At 37.1% G+C, this 17576-nt stretch overlaps 1 protein-coding gene across 1 annotated transcript in view; it reads left to right on the forward strand.

Moving 5' to 3' along the window:
- PDK3 (pyruvate dehydrogenase kinase 3) overlaps window positions 1–15371 on the forward strand; it is a 53411-nt gene extending 38040 nt beyond the window's left edge. The window contains exons 6-11 of the mRNA XM_034074307.1: window positions 696–773; window positions 2924–3000; window positions 4174–4275; window positions 4880–4990; window positions 9614–9727; window positions 10800–15371. Of these exons, the coding sequence (XP_033930198.1) occupies window positions 696–773; window positions 2924–3000; window positions 4174–4275; window positions 4880–4990; window positions 9614–9727; window positions 10800–10943 (626 nt within the window). The 3' untranslated portion in view covers window positions 10944–15371. The remainder of the gene's footprint in view (window positions 1–695; window positions 774–2923; window positions 3001–4173; window positions 4276–4879; window positions 4991–9613; window positions 9728–10799) is intronic.
- Window positions 15372–17576: the final 2205 nt, after the last annotated feature.

Raw genomic sequence — 17576 nt, forward strand, 5'->3', positions numbered from 1 at the left:
CTGTTAAGGTAGCTTAAGCAATGCAGCTAGAACATGCTTGAGTTTGTGGTTTCTCTTTAAGCTAACACTTGCTGCTTGTTTCTAAAATGTTTTTGCAGATGAGATGCCAGTGAATATTTAGAACCAGTAAGAAAGCTTTCAAATAAAAGATGACTTGAACTTCCTTGCTGTATTTTGACAATACATAAAGACTGATTTGGATTCTGAGAAGGCTTTCTATTTTGGTTCAGTAGGAAAGAATGAAGAATCTTAGATTCCAGCTTTCCCCCAAAAAGACGTTGAAAATCAAGTATTGTAAACAGCATTGTGTTTGGAAAAAATGAATTTGTGGTTGCAATGTCATCACTTTTTTGTTTGAGATTGAAAGTATTAAACTGTGATCAGCACATGACAAATAAGTAGATATTATGGTCAGCCTAAGATTATACCCTTCTGGTTTTCAAGCCTTGAACAAAGATGGAAAATAGCTTGTCTCTACTAATCTGCTTTTGTTTGTAGATCTTTAAATAGAAGTTGCCTGTTCTTGACAAATGGGCTATAATAATACAGAGAGAAAAAAGGTTTAGAATGGATACCAGTTTCACACTTGTAAACTAGTTACTAAAATGAGCATTCTGCTTGATGTCTTTTGCATACACGATGAACTTTGCTTATCCTCTCTACGCGATTTTAATCAGTGTTCTGTTGTTTTCTAGATGCTTATGAAACAGCTAAGATGTTATGTGAACAGTACTATCTGGTGGCACCTGAGCTGGAAGTTGAAGAATTCAATGGTAATTGTGAAATTAAGTGATGTATGTAGGAAAAAGCATTCCTAATAGCTGTGACTTCTAGTTTTGTTAATTAATTGTAAGTGACAAGCTGAACTCTGCAGTCCTGTTTTGGAGGGTTACTTTAATGGGTCTGCATGGGCACTTGAATTATAGCTTCTTATCATAATATGTTAACTTCTTGATGCTGAATGCAGAGTGCTAGCTGCTGAATTTGCTGTTACTTCAAGGAAAATAAAGTGATCAGGAATAATCATAACTAGGAAGCAAACACACTTGCCTTCTAATTAATCTTATAATAGAGCTGAAATTTGTTTAATTTTGAATATGCCTATAAATCCCTCTGTCAGTCTCTGCACTAGTGGTGAGCTCTTCTATGTAAGGTGGCAAAATTGGATTATTTTTTTGCATAGTTTATGCTTTAAGTCCTATCATAAACTTCTTACGTGAAAGTCTGTTTCAGGTTGATTGCAAAGACGAAAATTCAGTGCTACAAAATTGATGAGAATGGATTTTTGTTCATAATTTCTATTGACAAAAAGGTAGATTACTTTCTTAAGTTAAAAAATAAATCGTCTTGAGTGATCCTCGCATATTTTGGAAAGCTATCCAAACATAAGACTATGATGTTTCACACTTCAGCATTAGAGTTGCAGAAATCTCAGAAATGGGTAGCACTCAATGGAGTGATACATAGGAATGTTTGTTGCTTAAAGTACTGTTTAATATTGTGGAAATACTTCTCTACAGAAAGTGATATTGTCAAGTTGGATGCATTACTATCAGCCCCTCTCCCAGAACCAAAGGACCCAACCTTTCACTCTCCAAAACTGAGTGATATTTTTTTGAGCAAAAAGTACTGAGTGCTGCAGCAGAGGAATCAATGCAAAAATTCATTCGAAAACAAGTAAAAAGATCCAACAGTAGAGAAAACAAGTTGGTGGGTCTCAAAAAAAAGAAGTGAGGAAAGAATTACTTGTTTCCTATAAACTAGCTTATAATCAACATGAGGAAAGTGCTTGCAGATGAGCTCACAAGAGCAGCAATAGCATGTTTTCTGTGTGTACTCTATGCCTTAAAGGAATGTGAGTCAGTCTGCCTTCATTTTGGTGATGCATAAAACTGGAGTATGGACTCTGACAAAATTAACATAATAAAACAGTAGGTTGCCTTGCAACTAATCATGCAGAGCATTGTTTTGGTCTTCTTTTCCTAGGAGATATCACTATTGTGTCTCTTGAAGTAATAACTGGTATTATTATCAGCCCTCAGTGCCAAAAATTATGACGACTCTGGTCACATCTGTCTGCACACATCAGACTGTGTGCATGTTTAGTTTTTCCTGCAGTTTATGAAGCATTCAGAGACTTTTCTTCAACCTGAACTTCTGCTGAGTCTGACAAGCTGGGACTGTGTAATTTAATGCCAGTAGATATTCAGAGATAAGTGTATCTTCAGCACCAAAACTGTCCTGGAATGTATTAGATGGAGTTGTAACATTTCTGGCTAAATCAGTCAGCCCTCTAGCATTCAGAGCTGTGCCAAACCATACACCTCTGTGGAAACACTAACAGCAGGGCAATAGTGGCCAAATAATTCAGTTATGATTTGGGATAAGAAAATTGAGATATTGTTTGGAGTATATTTTTAAAAGTTTTGAGTACTTTGCACTGTCTTTTAATTAAGGAAAAATATGTAATTGTTTTTAGAATATTTAAAATGTTGTGGGTTTTAGTTTTGGGGTTTTTTTGTGGGGTTTTTTTTTTTTTTAGTTTAATCTTTCTGTGCAGCAGATACCATGCTTAAATATTATGCGTGTTAAGAATAAAATGTTTCCTGTTCTGGTGGGGAAGTTTTCTTAGCATGCATTGTCAGGACAAAATCAACCATTGTTTAGTGAAGTTTTGTATCTAAAAGTCTGTTGCCGTAGATAGATGTCTTTGAAAATCATCACTAGAGTGTGTTACACTACAGGTGACAGGAGTTAACTGAATTTTATGGTTTTACTTCACGGAGCTAATGTTGCACTTGGAAAATTAGAACATGCTTACATACTTGGTTTTGGCTACATTTTCGTGTTATTCCTGTAGGTAGAAATGCTATAAAATACTGTTTTTAAAAAAAGAATTTACTTTTTTTGTTTTGTTTTTTAGCTAAAGCTCCAAACAAGCCTATTCAAGTAGTCTATGTACCTTCTCATTTGTTTCATATGTTATTTGAATTGTTCAAGGTAGGTTGCACTTAATGTTTGGAATGTCTTGTGAACTTATGATACTGTTGAAATTGAGATTCTGCTCAATTACAGCTCTTAAATGTCATTTCAGTTTGTTTAAGCTTATTCTTAAACAAGTGAAGAGGGTTTGAAACTTAAAAGCCTTGTGCCCTCTCTTTTGTTTTGCGTACTTAAAAAAAAAATTGGTTTCCCACTTAGGTGCTTTTGCAGCTTTAAACACTCATGATAGTCTTTTTTGCAATAATGATATGCTCATTACCTTGCAATTTTTATAAGCTTCCTTCGTTATTGCATATTTGAGGACTGCTTAGGATCATTGTCTTTATTGTGAAAACAGCCTGTCTTTGAATAGTGTGAAGAGCATGTTTTGGTTTGGCTTGGTTTGTGTTTTCATAATAATTGGAACAACAGTGAAAACGGAACACAAGAGCTATTGTATGCTTTTGAGTAAAACGGGTGGTCTCTAGGTGGTGCAGTTGAACACCAGCAATTAAGGGGAAAAAATGCATTTGGTCAGAGAGAAACTTTTCCTAAATAATAGTATTTTGGGTTTGATTTCTGACACTTGTCATGTATATTCATTTAAATTTTCCCCTGCGTTGCCATTTGTAACTAGTTCTAGGGCAGAACAGGTGAGAATTTCTACATTACTTCTAGTTATGCTTTGATACAAGTCATGAAATAGTGTGAAACCAGTAAGCTGTAAGTGATGGTAATGTGTGATGGACTGGTGATGGAAACCCTACTAATAGATACGATGAAGTCAGATTCATAGATGGTAACTTAACAATTGTGTGACTCAGGCTGAGAAAATCCAGTCTTGCTGTCTTTGGTGAACATTGCTGCTGGTGTTCTGCAAGGTGAAGGATGTTGTCATCACTTATATATAATTACCTGATTTCACAAGGTCGGGGGGAGAAAGGGAAAATTATTGCTTTATGTTCTCTCACTGTATTAAATAGGTAAATGAAGAAAGAAGTTCTGATGTGAAAAGTTTTAAGTAGATCATTTGTTGACTAGAAAGCACTTTTGAATTTGTTTTAAATATGGCCTTTTCTTTCTTGTATACAAATGTAGGAAAATGTACAAAATAACTGCAAATTCTAAGTTGTCATAGAAAACATATATGGTAAAACTAGAATCAAACTCACTTATTTCTGTTATCTGTAGAATTCAATGAGAGCTACAGTGGAATTGCATGAAGGTAAAAAAGAAGGCTATCCATCGATCAAAACCTTAGTCACTTTGGGAAAAGAAGATCTATCTATTAAGGTAAATGTATAAAAATAATACGCAGCATATAAACCTGCTAGGTTTAGAATAGTATGACTTGTAATTTGAAAAGGCAAATTAATTACTACATCAGTTCTGACACTTCATATACATTGGAATATTTTCAGTTGGAAGGGAACTACAAGGTTTATCTAGCCCAACTGCCTGGCAGCTTAAGGGCTGGCCAAAAGTTAAAGCATGTTGTTAAGGGTATTGTCCAATGCCTCTTAAACACTGACAGGCATGGAGTATTGACCACCCCTAGGAATCCTGTTCCACTGTTTGACCACCCTCTTGGTAGAGAAATGCTTCCTCATGTCCAGTCTAAACCTCCCCTAACTTGAAGCAGCTTTGAACTGTTCCCATGTATCCTGTCACTGGATCTCAGGGAGGAAGAGATCAGCACCTCCTTCCCCATTTCCCATCTTCAGGAAGCTGTAGAGAGCAGTGAGGTCACCACTCACCCTCATTTTTTTTACCAGACTAGGCAAACCCAAAGCCCTTAGCTGCTCCTTCCATATTTCTGAAGTAATTTACATAATGCTGCTGAACTTTTGCAGTTTTTTTCAGAACGTGTTTAAAACTCTTAATTTTCATTCCTTAGATAAGTGATCAAGGTGGAGGTGTACCTTTAAGAAAAATAGACAGATTGTTTAACTACATGTACTCAACAGCACCCAGGCCTAGTTTGGAACCGTCAAGAGCTGTGCCTTTGGTAAGCAATTGCAATGTGTTTAAATGTCCCAATGATCTACTCTGGCTGTATGTTTCCTTTTACTGCAATTTACTGGATCAAGTTTTCCAGTGAAGAAATTGTTTATATTTAACAAGCTTATGCAGGTAAAATGTATCAAGAGAAAATGGGTTCTGTTATAGTCACTTAATCTTTGGAATAGAAAATTGCTTTTCTTTTAACATTATATTCTTGGAAGCAAGCATGTCTGTGTAAGCACTGTATTTTCACAGGCTAATGGACAGGATTTTTAGTGCTGTATTGGTGAAAAGGTGGGCTACCCTAATGAGTTCTCTTTGGTGTGTAAATTACTGTTAGTTTCCTATAATCAGTGTATTGAAAAGGTGAGCCCACACTGTCTGAATTCTAGCACTTGAAAAGCCCCTCTTGGTAATGCACAAGCCTGCATTTGAACTTTGAAAATTATTTTAATATAAGCTATGGACTGTAAAAACACATTTAAAACTTAAAAATTTCCCAAACGCGCATGTGATATGAACACTTTCAGTATATTCCTGTTCTCTTGGAAATATCTCATGTGATAGTCCCTCCTGCAATGTATCTGGGTGAGATTTCAACCAAATTTCCCCATAGTTTCTTCTAAGCAGGAAATTATTTTGGTGATGAGCACATAGATACTTCTAGCAAGCCTGATTTTCTAAATTAGTATTAAAATTATTATTTCTAAATTGTTTTATTAAATTACATATTGACTCATTATGGTAGAAAAGATACAGCTGCTATTCCATTTGACTGATTTTCAAATAAGTGGATTGGTACTGATACCCTATTGCCTCTTCTCATCTTTGTTCTCTGTAGTTTCTGGTGCAATCCTTTATGTTTAGACGTGTCAAAAAACAGTTGATTTCTTTTGAGAAATTTCCTTTACCTATTTAAGAACACTCACGTAACATAATCTTAAGTTTTTTGTTTTATTTCTGTCTTGGGTTTTTTCCCTTCCCTTACTGTGTGTGAAGTGCCTTCAGGCAGCTATTAAATTGTGGCACAGAGAATGTGAATGACTGTTTCCGATGTAAAATAATTAACAGTGAACTGAGGATGAAACCAGGTTAGAGTGTTCAGAGATAATGAACTGCTTTTTAGATTTTTAGCAGAAAGTCTCTACGGTACTATTAATCCACAGTTCATTACATTGCGGTATGTAAGTGTATTGCCTTGTTTTTGCCAGTGTTTGATGCTACCACAGTATGTGTAACTCTTGGTTCTATATCTGCATTAAGTTGATATTAACACTTCACAGTTCCTACCTCTACAATGCATATTAGTAATATATTTCAAACTTCGGCTTTTTTTTGAAGATTTTCTTGAATGGGATGTGTGATGGGGAGAGGCCTTAATTCAAATATAACCTTTTTCTTTGTCACGAATGGCAGAATCTTGATTCGTAATCTGCCTTTGTTCCATCACTTTCGATCAGCAATTTACTGTATCAGCCTACAAGTATTTCCTGAAGCTTGTTCTCACTATAAACTTGTACCTTGATTACCAGCTGTATTCACTATTAAAATACCTCTTCCTTTATGGCTCTCTGATTGTAAAATGTGTTCATTTTAGGATTGACAGTATTTTTTCTTTCATTTTTTTTCCCTTGTGCATCTTTAGCAGTGTATTCTTGTATTTACTTCCTTACCTTCAAGACTGCTTACTTTGATTCTGTGGCATTTGTACTTAATATGCTTTTGCTGTATCCCATTTTCAGGCCTTGCTTTCCTCTTCAGTCTGTACATCACTGTAGTCAGACCTATAAGCTATCCACCTCCTCTGTGAACCTGGCAGCTTTTGCCCTGTGAGTCTGACTTGAAGTCTGTACATGACTGAATGTCAAGAACAGTTTTTAAGCTTCGTTATTTACACGTGTGCACAGAAAGACAAAAGTCAAGGACTGGGAGTCTGTGGCATATTTTTCCACTAAGAGAAAAAAGGACTTGGCAGTGAAGATTGCCATGTTATGTATTATGGCCCAGATCCAGCTATAATTTGTATGTTAGTCTGGAAATAATCCTTCAGCAGAAAGGTTCTGTATATAAATCCTCTAAACTTCATAGAGAAGGAGAGGTTTTTAATTGCTTAGTGCCAATGATCAAACCACTTAAGAATTATGGTGCTCCAGAACGTAGGTAGGGTAGGTATGTATATGCTTGTGTTGTTCTGACTTAGATAATATACTAAATTGCAGTGCAGTGTAAATAGGCATACTTTTGTGTTCTAGCACACTCTCCCATTGCTGTATGATCCACTGTCTAGTTTATGAACATTAATGGACTTGGGGAGCAGAAGGGAGGAATCTTTTTGTTGATCGGTGGAAATTCTCTTTCTGTCATTGCAGATATTGTTAAAAACTGCCAAGAAAGCTTGTGAGCATGGAAGTATTTAGATCTTAGGTCTTGTGTTCATCTGTACTGCTATACGCAGATTGAAAATGTTAGAAACACATGATAATACGTGATGGGAATTAGGTTTTCTTGAATTACTTTCTTTGGCAGCATTTGTTTATAGTGGGAGAAATGTGGCTTACATTTAATTAAACCGACAGACAACTGTAACACAGAAATGTAATAATTCTCTATTTATATAATGCATACTGTAAAATTTAATGAGAAATTGGCTCTAAAAAGGTTTTCCCTCTCAAGGGAGATGTGCTGTCAGTGACTATAATCTGTCCTCTAGGTTAAGCACAGACCTACTTAGTAATAGCTTCTTAATGTCTTTTACAAAATACACCTTTTGCAGTGTTTTGCCTTATCAAGGTACTCATCTGGGGTCTGTTGTCTTAATATTTCTTGTAAGCTATCCGTTTTGGAAACTACCCTGAAAACACTGTAGAGAAGAGACTGGACATTTTTGGAAGAGGGCAGTATGAAATAATGATGAGGGCTCGCACAGAGTGTAAAAGACTGCTGGAAGGGGCAGGAGGCAAACAGAAGTTGGGTATGGGTTTTGAGGAGGTGTAATTCTGGGGAGAGAAGCTAAGGAATGCATCTGCTTTTCAAGACCAGATGTTTGAAAGTGATGCATGTGTTTCTAATGGGAGACTGAGAATTATGTGCTTAAAGCATACTGTTTGAAGAAGAATGGTTGTTTAGCAGCACTAACTGTGGAAATGGACACTATTAACTATGACAAGTAGTGTGAGTAGGAAAGGGTATCTTTGGCATTTCTGTTTTTCACGTTGCTCAGAACTGCTGAGTAAGAAACTAACCAATTTCAGATCACTAAATTAAGACTTCTGTAAAAACAAGGCAAAGAGGTAGAAAGATACTGTAGAGATAATAGATAACAGCAAGAGAATTTGTGATGGATACTGTAGTACAAAGTTCTTTAATATTCATCCCTTCCTCAAGGGGTTTCCTATAAAGTGATACTACATACTAGGTCTGTGTAATGCTCATAAGTCTTTTCCTGGCCTTCTTTTTTTTGTATCATTTTGGGGCTTTGCTTTAAGATTAAGGACATGATTGTCAGTTTCATGTCAGGTTGCCTTTGTTAGAAATATTACAATGGAATGAATTTCTTGGTTTTCTGAAAACATTAGGGGGTCTTATTTCTTCCTGTAAACCTCATTTACAGAAAAATTGTATTACCCCATTGCCTTGTATATTATTCTTTTCAAATGTTTGTGTGTCTGGACTCCTTCCTTTATTGCTTTGGATACTCCTGAAAAATTCAGAGAGGATTGGGTAAATAATTGATCACTGTGATTCTCGGCACGTACTCAGTCATTTTAAAGGGGTGATATGGTGATGTGTAATTCAAAATCTTACTCCTGCAGTGAGAGAGGCTTGGGGTTTTGGTTTATTTTCTTACAACTTCTGACAAGAGTGGGTTGGAAAAGATGCCAGATGTTAACCTTGTGGCAGCCGTGGTTGTGAATATTTAGTTTTGTAAATTTAAAATCTAAAATTTATACCTGTCACATCTATTCTGATTTTAAAATTGTGTGGTCTGTACAGGGTCACAGTCCTAGCTAGATCCTTCAATGCTGTGGAATTCTGATCTTTTGGTAGATGGGTAAACAACAGCAAGAATTATTTGCCTTGTATTGCTTTGTGTGTAGTCTTCTGTAGTGGTCTTCTGATCTGTACTGCAGTATGGCATCAATAATCACTTCCCTGTGCCTTAGATGAAGTAAACAGAGGTGTCTCTGGCTTTTTTGTGTAGTCTCGTAAGTGTTGAGACATTTGAGAATAATAGTCCCAGGTTTGGGGGAGAACAGACATGCTGTCAAACCTCTGATTTTACCAAAGAATGAAGTATCATAGCAATGGTAATCATATTGAGAAAGCAGAAGAGAGCATCTGTTTGCTTTGATTGGAGACGGCATGTACTGTATGTTGCACCTACCTACCTCTTTGAGAAGAGGCAAAATGGCCAAGTCAGTCCTAAGAAAGGACTCTGATATTTTTCCCTTTTTGTTACCAAAAATGAAAAATAATGCCAAGGAAAACAAAGATTGCTCAGAAGTGTTGGCTGAGTAATAAAGAAAAGGATTTTGATGCAAATCTAATATTTACGTGTTGCCTATTTTCAGTGTTCTGTGTGGCTTTTAAAGTTTTCATCATGTTTTTATTTCCTTGTTTTTTGTAGGCTGGGTTTGGCTATGGCTTGCCAATTTCTCGTCTGTATGCTAGGTACTTTCAAGGTGACCTTAAACTCTACTCCATGGAAGGTGTTGGTTCGGATGCTGTAATTTATTTGAAGGTATGAATTTGACCCTTTTATAAGTGAGTAATGTGATGTAGTTTGTTTATAGCAGGGTGAATAAGTGATCTTTCTTTTCACTCTTCAACTTGTTTTCAAATTGATAATTGCTATTTTCATTATCTTATCTAACTCAGTTACACAGAATCCTGAAACCCAAGGTTATAATTATTAACCTGGCACTAATACTAGTTTGCTTTCATTTTTCAGTCCCCAGTTTTGATCTTAGCATTCTGTTAATCCATCAGAAGTGCTGAATTTCCAAAGAACTGGGTGATAAGAGATAATTTTGGTTAATACTTTGATCCTAAAAGGTCTGACTACAATAAAACTGACAAAACTGTTGATTAACTTCTGACTAGTACATATTCTTTTTCTATGCAGTTCTTGACCTTTGTGCAGTACACTGTGTTGATCCTGTTGTCATGTTTTGGGAGATTCCAGGCTCCTCAGGGGCTTAAGGTTGAAACTGTTTGAATTTCATCAGGGAATTTAAAAGAATATAGTGTATAGCTCATGTGCAGGTTGTTGACTTAGTGTTGAGACTGTGCCTTGCTGTATGTAGCAAGTTTTGGAATCCTGTGCTAACCTTAGTTCTGATGAGTGTTTCTCCTGTGTGTGTGGAAGAGAAAGGTATGGCCTTTCTCAGTGGAAAAAGACATGCTGATGGACTGTACTAGATTAGTCCTCACAAGTCAGTGTGCTGGCAGAGTCCAAGTATGCTGGAGAAGTGAAATGTTAGTTTTCTGCCCTATGTCAATGACAAATCTCCCTAAAATGTTTTTGACCAAAACGTTTTTCTTGCATTTTTTGTAGACCTTGCTCCTGGGAAGAAGCAATATATTTGAAAGTGTTACTATTCTGTTTTAACATTACAATGACTTATACTTTGACTATGAGTAGAGTGATTAGTCACAGCTGAAGTATTTTCAAAACAGTGTTGTGACATATAACACTTGGATAATTGACACACTTGTTCAATGCAGAAGTTGTAAGTGTAGAACTCCCCAGAGTATCATCTTGCTCTTGGTGTCTATGATGCTGTCTTACTATTGCTTTTGTTTTTCCATAGGCCCTTTCAAGTGAATCATTTGAAAGACTTCCCGTTTTTAATAAGTCAGCGTGGCGACACTACAAGACTACACCTGAAGCAGATGACTGGAGCAATCCTAGCAGTGAACCAAGGGATGCTTCTAAATATAAAGCTAATCGATAATTTGCCACCTTTTGTCTCTGTTAGAGATGACCTCTGCATTCAGTATAAAGTCTCTGCTTTGTTCCAAAATCCTTCAAACCACAGTAGCTAGTTACTTCCAAACAAAGACCTAATCGGGGCATTGAAAAATTCTAAGAACAAAGTGATGATTGGGACGTAAAGGAAGGCAGTAAGCATGTTTGGTATATGAATCCTGTCTACTTCACCAGAATATGCTTGGTTGCTTCAGTCATCCTTTGACAAATGGGATTGCACTGATTGCATTTGAGAATGCAATGTTATAACAAAAATATACTATTTGAAATGGCCAATTTTTATTCCAAGGTAAGGATTGGCCAGATGTGCATACTTTTAAATGGTGACTAGTATCTTGCACAGCAATACAATATAAAAGTTTTAATGTAGTTGAACATATGCTTTGAAAATCCACTCTGCTGCATTTTATATTGCACAGTGTCACCTGTTACAAAAAAATCCCTTTGAGCTCTTCAGATCTTGTATCAAATGAGCTTCTAAATGCATAGTTCTAAAAAGGCTTGTGCAGCTTTAAACTGATGTGTTCCCCAAATTCCAAATCCATTTGTCAAGTGCATACAAAAATTACGTTGTTATAAGACGTTGGGTTTTCCCCTTCTTGGTATGCACCTTCGTGATTTTCTTGACATGCAAACACAGAAATGCATTTCTGTATGTTTTTCCCTGTTTTGTGGAAAGTAGTTGGATCATCTCTCCATACAAGAAATTCTATCCGTCTGGCACAGGGGGTAATTCAATTTCATGTCTATTGCCTATCATTTTTGGGTTGATTTGGGGAAAGGAAAGAAGTGCTGAAAGGCCAGACAGCCAGTCATACAGATGAATTTGCCTTAAGAGTGTTGGTTGCTTGGAACCAGATTAGTTTAAAACTTGTAAATATTTTGCAAAGTTATTTATATATTCAGTGTTTGACTATAGTCTGGTAACGTGAATTTGTAGTGTATATAAAGACATTGTACACGAGCTTTTGGAAAGTGTCATTGGTCTAAATACATGAAACTGGAGATATCACAGAAATGAGAGGGACTAAACATAGCTTGTACCTTATTTAAGGAACGAAAACCATCAAAGAGAAAATCCCTAAGTATTTTCCCCTTAAATTTATTGTAAGGGTTATTGCTGACTATTAGGAAACTGTTCCTTAACAAGCCTTTGCCAAATAATGTTTCTGATACTGTGGCTTATTAGAAAAAATTGTGAAGCTTTGAAGTTCTGGTGATCTCCTAGCTGTAAAAGGTAGATGAGTTGGAGCGACGCTGATGCATCCTCAGTTTCTCATAGGTGTTTTGATATTTTTCTGAGAGATACTGCAGATTTTAGCATGGAAAAACGAGATTTGTTTACTAAAATCGTTGGGGAACTGGCCCTTTTGTCCTCCCAGTATTTATTTTTATAACGAACTGATCTATTAAACAGGGAAATGCTGAGGAATTCCTAGATATTTTGTAAAAATAAAAATCTTAGTTTCACTCAGCAGTAGTACTTTGCACTTAAATGGCATATTTCATTAAAGGATTACAATGTGCTTTGAGCAATAAACTTCACATAGCCCCATTTCTGAAGAGTTAAGAGTCCTTACGTTACAAACCCTTAACTTTGTTACAGTCAGTTAAAAGAATTTGTATGTGACTAGGTCATGAGTTTGCAGGGCTTGAGGCTATGTGGGCTTCGCTACGCTATACAGGTGAGTCATATTGGAGCACCAGCTTGTTTTTAGTATCGTCTCAAACACATCTCTGAAGTGCTGCAGTACTGTTTGGAGGTGGAGATACCAGGACAGCTGCTGAAGGCTGCTTGGTTCATTACCTGGTAAGCTGTGCCCTTGGGATCCCCCTGTTAGCAGGTAGGAAGAGAAAGGGGCTGTCCTCTTCTGTTCCTGAACCAAACTCATTTGACCCTGGTTGGTGGATCTTTATGTGGCACGGATAGGGTGTAACGCCTGTGGCCTCTAGAGCAGTAATTTCCCACTGCTGCAGAGAAGGCACATTGCTGCTGAAGTGATACAGCTATGCTGCTGGGTGAAATCAGAGTAATAGTTTGACTGAAACACCAGTTGGAAGTCACAGCTACTAAAATTTAGTCACTTAACTTGTGCCCTCACCCATAATGTCTTACTGGTTTTTAAATTAATTTCAAATTGTGTACATTTTCTGGTGACCACAGAAGAAGGCTTGCTTAAAAATAGAAATTTGCAATGAAACTAGTATTGTCCCAGTTGTGTGGGGTCAGTTTTTCCTAGAACATTTCCTAAAACATGCTAAGTTTTTGTAAGAAGCTGATTTTCACTTTTGTTAGAAGTCACGTTTTGAAGCAGTAAATCCTGACATGGTGGTTCTTTTTTGGCTGTCTCCTTATGCATGAAGAGGAGAGGGAACCAAAAGAAAGGATGCAGGTATATTGAACTTGTTTTCATGAAGTGACTATAAACCACAGAAGCTGGTGAATGAAAGCTGAAGATGCTGTGGAGGATGTTACAGTTTATTAGTCATTTCACCACTTTGCTCGCAAAACCAACTGGCTGGGCTTCAGGGCTGAAGTGCTTGAGTACTTGAAAACTGAAGTCCCCCAAAATAGCACCTCTTTCAAAGAACTCTGAGTATGTACTAACACCTTGAAAGCAGGAACGTAGAGCACAAGGAATGCATTTTCTTTCCATTTCCCAAAGTCTGTTTGTGGGCATTACAGCGAATATGAGAAGCCACTTTTCTCTCCAGCCTTGTTTAGGCAGCCTTTGCTTTAGTGGAGATCCCAGGTATGCCTTGGATTGTTATTTATTTATCATCCTTGTGCCATGTTTCTACATAGGGGTATTAGTCAGAAAACCGGTCGGGGAAACAACAGCAGCAGACCTTTGATTAGGTGAGAGTGTTACAGTGGGTGTGCCTGAAAAATGAAGGTGGATGGGTTTTTAATACGGCTGGTTTAACTTCAGATATTGGTCTTTGGTCAGTTACTTCTGTCTTTGATTAGAGTTTGTTCCAACTATTTGTTTTAATATTTTGGGGCTGTTAATACCAAACTTCCGGTGATATAAAAGTATATTTCTTTTTATGGATTTCAGATGTATGATCTGCTAACGTTGTTGCAACCTGCTTGTCTTGAGTTACAGGACACATAAGTAGGGAAAAAATGTTTTCAATGAAAATGCTTTGTATCTGTTGTGTTTAGTGATAAAAAGAAACAAACTGAGCAAGAGATGTTTGTTCCTTGATTCTTCCTGGGAATTCACAAACAACTTCTGTATGTTGTGCATAACAAATAGTTTAACTTTTTTTGTCCAGTGTGCATTTTTCTGGTGTTATGTCTTGAGTGTAATCTTAATCTCCTGCCTAGTTTAATATTAATGGGTACTGAAGTATCTCCAAATCCTGTACTTGTTTGTGTCCACTGCTCTTATAGGCTTTGTTTTGAGGCTGACAAGGGGTCTTTGAGAATTTGCACTTGATGAGAAACATTCAGAAGATACTGAAATGCTTCTTTTGCAACTCGGATGTAGCCTTGTGCTTGATTGGTGACCTAAGATAGTACTGAGAAAGTCTTTGTCCTGCTGCAGTTTGTGCTGCCTCTTGGGCAGTGTTTAAAGCAGGTCCCTTGACACATGTTTAAAAATATGGATATTAATTGTAGTGTTATTGGAAAACTCAAGCTACTTTTTCGCTCTGTAGGCAACACTTGCTGCTCCAGCTGGATAACATACTTTCCTTTGTCTTCTGCAGCACATAGAATTTGCTTTGAAACAGCAGTTTGCTTTCTGCAAAAAGTGAGCAAGAATGATCTTGCAGTGTAGAGTAGTCTCCTGTTCACTTCCACCCAAACTCAGTAATTAAGGTGAAATTTCAACCTCGTTGATGTGCAAGGTATCTCCACCTTCACCTTTCAATAAGAACTTCTAGATCCTTACATGTTGGGTGCTGCGAAGTGCAAAATAGTCTTGATTGATATACATTTTGTAGGGAATAGCCTCAATGTTTAGTGTTAGTATTTATCTCTTGAGGGTAACCATGTGTGACTGCACAATGTTTTCTTGTGTGTTTCCTCGGCTGCCATTTACATGCTGTGGTTTCTAATAGCTCTTCATCTCTTCCTGACAAACTCATCTGAATTAATGTATATAAATATGTTTGTGCAGAACTTAATATGATGGCACATGATGGAACGATGTGTTGGTGAGTTTATTCACAAATGAAGAGCACAGCTGTAAGTTGTGTAGCAACTTCAGGGTTGAATCTTGCAAATACTTGCACAGGTAAACAGTGTATGAAAGTCATCCCACTTAAATGAATCTGTTCTCAGGATCCAGACTTAAGCTGTTGACATTAATTTGAAATGGTGAAGATTTGTGTAACTGAAGGGGCTTTCTAATTAAAAATAAAAAAGAAAATTTAAAGTCCATGTGCTTTAATTGCAGCATTGTATTCTCTTAAAAGATCTCAGAAATTGGAAATAGTTAGCTAAGAGCTGAATTGGAATTTTGGTGCCATCAATTTCAAACTGGTAAAATTCAGGTGGATTTATAGTGGTTTCACAAACAATTTTGTTATTTAAGTGTATGGGTTTTTTTCCTTCAGTTTTATAGCCCTTACTGTTAATAAAGAACAATAAGGTTTAGTAGGTCACTGCAAGTAACAGAAGGGGAGTATTTATCCCCTTGGGTCATCATTGTTACTGTGGTAGCAGCCGTGTGGCTTCACAGCACTTCAGGCTGGTGGTTTGCAGAGCTATGGGATTTGGTGAGATGCTGAAGGTGTGGATGCAGCTGCCTCATCTGTCAGTGCTTACGCTTCTCTGAACTGAATGGAGGTAAAGCCTTTGTTTTTAGCTACTTCCTAATACTTTTGTGGAGTGTGACATTAACAGTCAGTGTTACTAAGGGCTGCCTCCAGTTCATCCTTGCTGCTTGGAGGTTTTGATTTCCTGACATGGAACAATCAGAAGCTCCTACAGTGGTTTGGAACCAAAACTGAGTGGGGATTTTTGGAACTCTGGTATCTTATTGTTCTGAGCATGTCAGCATGGTTTGTCACCAGCACATTTTCTTTGAAGCTTATAAGCACCTTTTGAGGTTTAGGCTTTTCCTGCTGTATAAATCTCCCTAAAGCTAAAGTTTCTTTGATCATTCTTAACATTTGAAATATCTGATATAAAGCAACAACCAAGGCTTCTACCTTGAATTTCTTGAGCTTTCTATAGTTTCATATGGTTCATAACTTAAAATGAAAAAGCAATGTTTCTTGCCAAGCAATTCCAAAGCAGGGAGATGCCTGGAGACACAGCTTGCTTGACTCATTAGCTTCCTTACAGAGTAATAAATGAGGCTCCAGATGGTCAGAATTTTGCGAGAACCGAGATAATTTTCTTTCAGATGAAGAATTTGTTTTAAAACATGAGATGAAATCTCTGTGCTGAACTTTCCTGCTGTTTGCCATTTGCCATGGCAGGATATTCACAGGAGCAGAGGGGTTCATTAAGTGGCTCAGAAGTGCAGTATCTGTTGGCATGCACCGCATAATATTTGTCAGTGGCTGTCTGTAAAATAGGAAGCAACTAGCTGGAGCAGCAGCAGCATAATGAAGATTTATGACTCCAGGACACAGGCTTATGTGGGAGAACAGTTTGTAATTAGGGACCAGTTTCTCATTATAGACCCTATGCCTTTTTTAGACTGTTGTAGACTCGGTACTTAAATTTGTTGCTTTGGAAAGTAGAAAGAAGTCTTGCAGTAGACAGTTTTAAAATTAAGTCAGGTGTACAAGACACGTCAGGCATGCTCAATAGGAGAAATTAAACATTCTTCTGTCAGATCAGTTTATAGTCATCGTTTACCACTAAGGATGTGTTTATTTTAAGCTTTTGTACCATGTCTTCTAGTACAATTGAATATAGTAAAGAATGGCTGCTGCGTTTTGTCTAATATCAGTCATTCAGAAGACTTGTTACAGCAATCTGAAAACCCTACTCATTCTAGTGACTTGGATAACTGTTCCTGTCTTTGGCCCAGCATATCCCCTCTTGTGTCTCCCAATCCAAAAACAACAGGCATGTCACTTTGCTTCTACTAGTGTGCAATTAGGAGACATGATCTGGAAGCTCTAAGATGATTTTCCTCCTTGATCTGCTACTGTGGATTCTTTCCTTGAAATTAATAAATGGGCAGATGCTGGTAAATAAACTGATTTTAATTATTTTTTCCATAAGAAAGCTTTAGTTCTGCCAATCTTCAAGGTCACGTGTTGACACTGTTTTGGTATTAGAAAGCTTTCAAAGGACAGCTGCATTAAAATTTGCTTGTGGTGATAAGAAACAGGCCAGCTTGCACTGTTGTGTCAGTTAAAATGGAAGGGCCATGTAGCAGACTTGAAATTGCCAGTGTGTGTGGCTTTTCCTATGCTTTCTGTGCGCACCTTCCTTCCCTGTTTTACTTTGCTCTTTATTCTGGTGTCAATAAACTTCTTCATAGATGAGAGAATGCTTGATACAGCCCTTGGGGCTATGGAGGACCAGCACAGCAAAAAAACCCCAACCAACCAAAGAAACCACCACAACAGAAATTTGCTCTGAAGGATCGTTTCATATTTAATCTTGCCATTTGGCCTTTAA

This window comes from Melopsittacus undulatus, chromosome 2 (genome assembly GCF_012275295.1).
Source record: "Melopsittacus undulatus isolate bMelUnd1 chromosome 2, bMelUnd1.mat.Z, whole genome shotgun sequence".
NCBI lineage: Eukaryota > Metazoa > Chordata > Aves > Psittaciformes > Psittaculidae > Melopsittacus > Melopsittacus undulatus.